This window comes from Rhizopus microsporus (assembly GCF_002708625.1).
Source record: "Rhizopus microsporus ATCC 52813 unplaced genomic scaffold scaffold_7, whole genome shotgun sequence".
In the NCBI taxonomy this organism is placed as follows: domain Eukaryota; kingdom Fungi; phylum Mucoromycota; class Mucoromycetes; order Mucorales; family Rhizopodaceae; genus Rhizopus; species Rhizopus microsporus.
Window position 1 is genome coordinate 165,842 of NW_019671922.1, and position 7,600 is coordinate 173,441.

General features: G+C 35.1%; 2 protein-coding genes across 2 annotated transcripts; both read right to left on the minus strand.

Moving 5' to 3' along the window:
* Positions 1-1,021: 1,021 nt before the first annotated feature.
* On the minus strand, positions 1,022-2,756 carry RHIMIDRAFT_126051 (uncharacterized protein). The gene is made up of 7 exons (XM_023605468.1): positions 2,350-2,756; positions 2,138-2,279; positions 1,844-2,085; positions 1,658-1,787; positions 1,502-1,600; positions 1,384-1,440; positions 1,022-1,324 (listed from the first exon to the last, which is right to left on the minus strand). The coding sequence occupies exons 1-7, from the start codon at positions 2,631-2,633 to the stop codon at positions 1,244-1,246; spliced, it is 1,035 nt and encodes a 344-aa protein (XP_023466599.1). The 5' UTR covers positions 2,634-2,756; the 3' UTR covers positions 1,022-1,243.
* A 1-nt stretch (position 2,757) lies between these two features.
* On the minus strand, positions 2,758-5,380 carry RHIMIDRAFT_126069 (uncharacterized protein). Its single transcript, XM_023605470.1, has 2 exons — positions 5,152-5,380; positions 2,758-5,094 (listed from the first exon to the last, which is right to left on the minus strand). Exons 1-2 carry the CDS (start codon positions 5,247-5,249, stop codon positions 2,859-2,861), a joined length of 2,334 nt encoding a protein of 777 aa, XP_023466600.1. The 5' UTR covers positions 5,250-5,380; the 3' UTR covers positions 2,758-2,858.
* Positions 5,381-7,600: the final 2,220 nt, after the last annotated feature.

Here is a 7,600-nt window from a genome sequence, read left to right on the forward strand (position 1 = left end):
TTTTATTTTTCTAAGATGCTATCGTACTATTCAAAGAAAAGGTAAAAGATATTCTTTATTCTAAAAGGATCATCTTGACTAACCAATCTTTTTTTTATTAATTTATAGTGTAAAACACTTGCTGATGAATAATAGCTGCTACACGGTCTATAAAGAAAGATTATATCGTTTAGTAAGGCTGCTGTGGTAAGTACTATCATGTATATCCCTATCAAATGAGGTCTTTAAAGTCTCTCCTTTGCTGTTTACATTTGTTACCCTTATTTCTTACTGTAATATAATAAAAACCGTATTTTATAAAACAAATACCATTCTTTTTCTACCAATAATAACTGGTAAAGAAGTGTTCTAATAAGTCAGTTATAAAAGATCTAAAGAAGTATAGTGCCAATAATAAAGCTTCATCTAAAAAAAAGCGCCAATAGTAAGCTCATCATCTAAGGAAAGAGGCTAATAAGCAATGGTTAACAGAATGAATCACACGTTAAGGAGCCAGTAAGAACGCGTATAGGTCCGTGTTTTTGGTATACATTACTCCCAATTACATCCCAATTACAGTCCCAATTACAAATGTTTTTGGGATGTTTTCGAGTCCCAAAAAGAACTAAATAGGGTCCAATGTTTCACGTGATAATGGCTGTCTCTCTTCCCCTTTACTGTTATTTTGCCTTTCTTCTTCCTGAAAGCTTCTCTTGAGCAATAACTGTAATAATCCAATAGAGTCTTTGTAAGAGAAAGCCTCCCAAAAAAGTCGTTCAAGTCCTGTTGCCTTCAATTTTCGCAACCCACATTTGAAGATTTGTGATGACATGAGTTCTTAAAACAGCTCATGCTTTTTTGAATTGTCAAATTACAAAAGTTGAACTGAACAAACAAATCAAAAAATAATTAATCATACTGTCAATAGCATCGTTCAAGTTTTTTCCTTTCCTTTTTCTCTCAAAGAGAATGTAGGTTTTAAAGCTAAACAAGTTTTTAGAGTACCATTGAAAAGCAATTTACGTATGAGCTACTTTTGAAAGGAACCTATGCTTACTGTTAAAGAAATATAGATTTCATAGTAAAGCTCTTTAAGAATACTAAAAAAATAGATACAGCAAGAGCTAGTAACATAAGCGCCTTTTTCTTCAAAGGGGCTACTTTCTTTATTACTACTCTAAAAAGTTTATGCATGAGAAATACAGTTTTGTTTGATGTATAGACTGAATGATGAAAGGGGTGATAAAAGTGTACAATAAATAGTTTACTTGGCTAATCTTTCCTTATAACGAACCCAACTGTAATAACCAGATCCAAAGAGAGCTAAAATGATGCCCAAGCAGTTCTATCATAATAAAGTCAGCTTCAATAAAAAACGATCTACAACATCAAAAAATTAATTACCAGTCCAGAAATTTCGTTTTGGAAGATCATTGCAGCTAAAATGGTCTGGACACAAGACTAAATTGGAATATAAAAACGTTAATTGCGCTAGCGCTTATTAGAATGATGATTAGTTTACCTTGGCTGTACCACTAATTGTATTAGTTAGAGCAGACGTGTACTTGACCTGCAAGAACATGGCAATATTGATGGCAAATCCTGTGATACCAGTAACGGTCTAGATTGTGTTGATCGTTAGACTCTTATCTCTTTTATATGTATGTTCCTTCTTTACCATCAGTATCCAAAAACCAACATCATAAATAACTTCGGATGTTTCAATAATTTCCGTAATCTCCCCAGAGATGAGTACAAAGATGCCGAGAAGGATGACAGCTGTCGTGGTATTATAATGAAGTAACTTCCTACAAAGACAGCTATATGAGTTGTGGTCCACATAAAAGCCACAATATAAACATACCAAGGGTTATTGTCGACAATTCCCAAAGTCTTTTGAACATAGATACCATAAAGAGCTACAAAAGCAGAGGAACCTACACCATAGATCACACCAGCCCAAGAGAAATTGATTTCACCATATGAACCAATGGCAAAGCCGAGGAAAACGATAGCACAAGCGAGTAAAGCAGGTGCAGAGGTCTTTTTACCAAGGATGAGGTAAGTGAAAAGAATAGTAAAGTTGATCGATAACGATCTGGCAACCTACGGAATTAATCGTAAATAAAACAACGCGACACTAACTTTTTTGACATACCTGATAAAACGTAACCTCAACGTACTTCAGGCATAAATTATTGAGTACCAACATTCCAACATAAACAACAGTTAGAGGTGCTACTCTCTTTGCAATTGTACCATCAAATTCATAAGGTGGAATAATACTAAACAGCTTATTGCTATTTTCCGATATAACCCAATCAGTATTGGTCCCCCTTTTTTTTTTCTGTATGAACCTCTCTTTCTTACCGTTTACCGATTTCAGCCCAAATAACCAAGATAATGAGCGCAACAACAAGTTGATACCAGGTTACAAAGAGAGCATAGGGAAATTTTGCTGAACCACTCATGATGATCTTGTTTAGGAACACCACTGATAGTGAAATGACAAAATAAAAGGCAACAACACTTGCAATGAGCGTAACTGGGTGATCTCTTTCCACTGGTTTACTCTGAACAGGTGGAGGCAAGAAAGGTTCTTCAGCTTCATTTCGATCTTTACCTCTTAGAGGAATGTCATTATTACTGTTCATCTTTTCGAAATATCAACCAGTTAAAAAAAGAAAAAAAAGGAAATAATCAAAGGGGAAAAAGGATATAAATAGCCACAGAGCGGAATTAAATAATTCAAGCCATGAATGAAATAAAAAAAAAAAAGCCTGTTTAATAAAATAATATAAGAAGTATATATACAATAAAGAGAAACAATGAGAGAGAAAGAGATTGAGGAGGTTATTTTACAGTTAGAGTTTACAAAGTTAATAAATGTTTGTGCCTTGAAAAAGTGCTTGAAATTGTTCTTCCATCATGTCAATAATGCTTTGGGCTGAGGTGTTTTGATTAAATTCAGTCAGTCCCTTTAAGTAGCCGATACACAAAAGCATGTTGGCTTTAATTCTATCTGGTGTAATCGTCTTATCCATGGACAGTTCACGATCGAATCTGGAAGAGCGCAGTAATATTTCCCATGCATTCATGACCCATCTTACATCCAAAAGACAAGAGTAATCACGGGTAGCAGCGAATTGAACTAAACGGACAAGATTGAGTGCAGAAATGATGGCAGCACGGATAGAGGGAGTATTGAATTGCATAGAGGAAGGATTTAGTGCGCTGATGAGTTCCCTAAAGTAATCTTGTTCGCTTCCTTCATAACCTTGCATATATTCGTTCAAATGGTATTCCTTGATGTGCTTTATTTTTAGCAACAGTTTCATCCAAAGCTCACTTTCCAGTCGATAGGTGGATAGATCACAGGGTAGGTCTTTCTCCATCATGTTGAAACGCAATAGTAACTCTTCTGTCTTTAAGTTAACAGTAGAACGTTCTTTGGGGAAAAAACTTTTAGCAGCGATAAGGTATTCGTAGTACACAGAACCAGTCGTCAATAGTGCATAAGGGGAGGGATCAGGGCACTCGAGTTCAAGTGCTGTGAAGAAATCAAGGTCATTAACATCTTCAAACAAGGGCAAAGATAATCTATATTCTTTTGGTATTTCATGTTGGTACCAGTGGCGTGATGCCATTTCGACCTGATGTGTAAAATTTCCAACCAGGGAAGGAAGGTCATGACCAACTGAGCTTTTAGCCGCTTCTTGAACATTGTTATGGAGCTTTATGATTCTATTTTTCACGTCGATAAACCGTAATTCTCTTTCCGAGTCATTATTCGTAGGATAAATGTGTAAAAGATCATAACGATTGAGAGTTATAATGAGTTTCTGATGGTCTTTTCGATAGGCATTTGGTTTGGGCTCAAAATTCAGATCCAACATGTGTCGTGTATGTGTGATACTTCGATACAATCTGGCAAATAGCTTTGCTTCAGGTGGCGCGTCCCTTTTCTTCATCGTGCTTTCATATTGTGGTAGTAGCAGATGATACATTTGCTCTGCAAGAGAAAGGTATTTCGATGCATCTTCGTAGCTTTTTGCCTTTAGTTTGTACACAGCCATGAAGGTGTATGTTGTAAATATCTCTATGCTCGCTTCGTCAAATCGATCTGACAGCAATTCTCTAGCTTGTTCGAAAAAATACAACGCATAGTCAGCTGTTGCACTAACAGGAATATGTTGTGCAGTATGCTTGCATGGCTGTTGACAGATGAGGCAACAAATAGCCATGACTGCAGGTGATCTTAGAATGTGTTGTTGATCTGACATGAATAGTTGAACAAAGCTACGAACATGAATAGCAAAGTGTATGATGTGATTACAGTTGACATAAACGTGTATAAGCTGGAACACAAGCTTCACAAGCCCATCGATAGAAACAAACGGCACCATGTGTCTACCTTCATCATGTTGTATGAACATTGGTTTATATTTTGTAATAGATTTGAAGCGAGACTTTCCATATTTTCTCCACATAAATATCGAAAGAATAGTAGTTATAGTATTGCTTGTAGTTGGAGAAAAATAAGGATCAGGATTTGGGCAACCAGCATTCTTTTGTATCAAAAGCATATTGTTCAAACTGTGCATCAGATCAGAATATGAATTGACGAAGGTGTCGATAACCAAATGTCCGTTTTTTACTGTCAATTGCCATGGTTTAGTCTGATCTTCTCCTTTTGCAACGCTTGCTTCTAGTTGGTTGCATTTTGCTATTATAAAACTTTGTTTTCTATTTTTATGGTAGACTGTAGGTGAATTGTCATTATCAATATCAGACTTGGGCGAAGTGATCTGTCTTGTGTGTTCATGTTCCAATTGATCATGCCTGTCTGTATAATATTTGTATGTTTTAATAGAAAAATCATAGGTGTTGAGTGATATGGGTGAAGGATAATCCGTCTCTATTGCCGTTTCCTTGTTATATGGTGAAATAGAGCTATCCTGAGCCAATTTTAAGGTTGTCATTTCTTTCTCCATTATGCTGATTTGACTTTCAAGAAGTTCAATTTGCTTTATATATTCCAACTCTTGCATATATTCCAAGTCTTTTGGTGAAGGCATTATTGTATATACACATTCTACTCCAAGGTTTGAGCATCTATACATTATAAGCTACTTATATTCTAATGTTTCCCCTTTCTTTTACTATAAATACCTTTCACATGGATTTCCATAAGAGCATCTTCTTTTCCTTTGACGACAATTGTTACAGGGCGTTTTTTTCAAAGAAGGTCCATGGACTAAATTTGCCATGTTTTATCAAATCAAGTTGCGCAGCAAAAATCAGGTTGTTTCTTTTTTTATTTTCTTTTTTAAGTTACAAAGAAATTTAGCATCCGAAATCAAAGTGTATACTCAAAGTAAAGTTGCACCTGGTGCATATCAATACCACACCAGCCCAAGAGTGAATGTAATGTGCTCACTATCAGAAGTTACTTTTCTAGGATCTGCCATCGTATCAAGGATATTTTCTAAATAGAGTGCATCAATGTTAATCTCTTGTCATAGTTACACAAATACTTTTAACATATTGGTAAAACGTAACAAAGTGGCTTTATTAAGATCTATAAATAATCGCTGTAAGAACACAAGAAGGCAAATTATTCATCTGAATGCGCCTTGAGCGTCTGATATAGGCTTGAGGAAGTTTTGCTTTGGCGTTTAATTTGAAAAAGCTATGTAGATCAGTAATTTCACTATTTCCTTCCAAGTCTTGTTTTGATAATTTTCATATTTTCAGCATCAGAGGACCTCAAGTTATCGATGCTTTGATGTGTCTCAAGAACTAAGGTCTAATAGGAGACAAGTAAGTCAAACATGAGAGTATATTGAGATACAGTTCAATTGCAACTTATTCTGAACTGCCAGAAATGATTGACTAACCATCGAATGCTCTCTTCAAAACACTGGGCCTGCTTTGTCATGTTAACATGCTAAAATGTACATTTTCTTTGAAAATATATGCATATGTCAAATTACCAGCTTGATAGTTAAAGAGAAGATATTAGCAGCTTTATGTATTGTAATCTGTATGCTTTTAGGTTTAAGAGTATTTACTAGTAAAGATATAAAAGGAATTTCGTGAAAGGTAAGTCATAAAAGACTTGAAAGGAAGTTAAGATATAAAAAGATTTAAAGGTAAGCTAAAGCTTGGTTCGAGCTAGTGATCGCCGGATCTAAACGCTAGATCGCGAAAAGAAAGGTAAAGAAAACAAGGGAAGTTTTATAAAAAAAGGAAAAGTAAAAAGGGAGCTTTGATTTAAAGTAATGTGTACTTTGTTGAAAAAAGAAAAGAAAGCCAAAGGTATTTATACAAAAAAAAAAAATTCTATAATGAGACTACCAAGGTCGATGGCCCTGGCGTCGAAGAGGAAGCACTTGAACGCTTTAAAACCTCAAAAAAGGAAATCGCGCTTCAGTATAAAGGACCATGAGGATAGGCTAGTTTTGATATGTGAATCCTTGAACACTCAGAGGGACATTTAGTAACTGTACAGCACCTGGCTACGAGACCATAGCCGGATTTTATGTAGCCTTGCATTTCATTTGACGCGTTATGCTTCTGGAAAGGGCCTGTTGTTTCGAGAATTGCTATCTCCAAGTTGTGATTCTTGTTTATTAAAACGCTATCTGCGTTAAAGAAATGACTACTGTCGTTATTCATCAGTTTCAATTCTTGAGAAGCTGTGATATTATAGAAGAATAAGTAGTTTTAGCTCGGAAAATTAGAAAATACAAGTAGATGGCATGAGACTCTTTGTAATCCTTTTATTAACAGAGTAAGGAAGAAATTCATGGCAAAAAAGAAATTCGTCTTAAATAGAAGAATAAATGTTGTCATCATCCACTGATTATATTATATGACTTTTGTCAATTACTGTAGATTATAGATGCCATTAATCAGTGTTGTAGGCTTAACATGAGGTATATGTTAATATTGAATAGAAAAGATGACTTTGGATTATGTACGAAATGTATTGATTATATTACGCCAAAGAGTGTAATCTTCTTTTATATAAACGTGGAAATACGACAGAAATTGCCTCCAAGTGAGTGTTTCCAACTATCAACTTTGTGCTTTCAATTGATTTGGAAAGAGGTTCTAGAGCTGGCCATAGCACCGGATGGTTATAAAAAACCTCTGATTTACATTGCCGGCATCCTTGATTCTACAGAATTGAAAGAGTCAAATGACCCTCTGGATACTTGCTTGATAATTCGGCACTTACAAATCACGTATAATACTAATGAAAAACCTCTTGACGAGATACACTGAGTATAGATGTGATACAGTTCTTTCAAGATGAGAACAAGAAAAATTACAAGAAAGCATTTAATAGGTCTTTATATAATCTTTTTATGGAGACAAGAGAAAGAGGAAGAGAGTCCATTAGTGCAGACAGTGTACTTTTATATCAAGATAAGAATACAATCAATGAGAGTTGAGCATGACACGTTACATGTGAATAACATACTTTGTGGTTAGTTTTTTTAGCAATCTTATATTATAAAGTATCTTGCAGGGTTAATGCGACATTGATCTCTTTCTCTGTACATAGTCAGAAGCTAAAACAAGCAGAAAAAAGGCAGGTGTGTAAAAAAAA

Coding starts and splice junctions, on each gene's coding strand:
- RHIMIDRAFT_126051 (XM_023605468.1), bottom strand. CDS start 2,633: ATGAACAGTAATAATGACATTCCTCTAAGAGGTAAAGATCGAAATGAA. Junction 1,601..1,657: donor TTGGTTTTTGGATACTGATG/GTAAAGAAGGAA, acceptor AACACAATCTAG/ACCGTTACTGGTATCACAGG. Junction 1,325..1,383: donor AAAACGAAATTTCTGGACTG/GTAATTAATTTT, acceptor TTATTATGATAG/AACTGCTTGGGCATCATTTT.
- RHIMIDRAFT_126069 (XM_023605470.1), bottom strand. CDS start 5,249: ATGGCAAATTTAGTCCATGGACCTTCTTTGAAAAAAACGCCCTGTAAC. Junction 5,095..5,151: donor TATGGAAATCCATGTGAAAG/GTATTTATAGTA, acceptor TATAATGTATAG/ATGCTCAAACCTTGGAGTAG.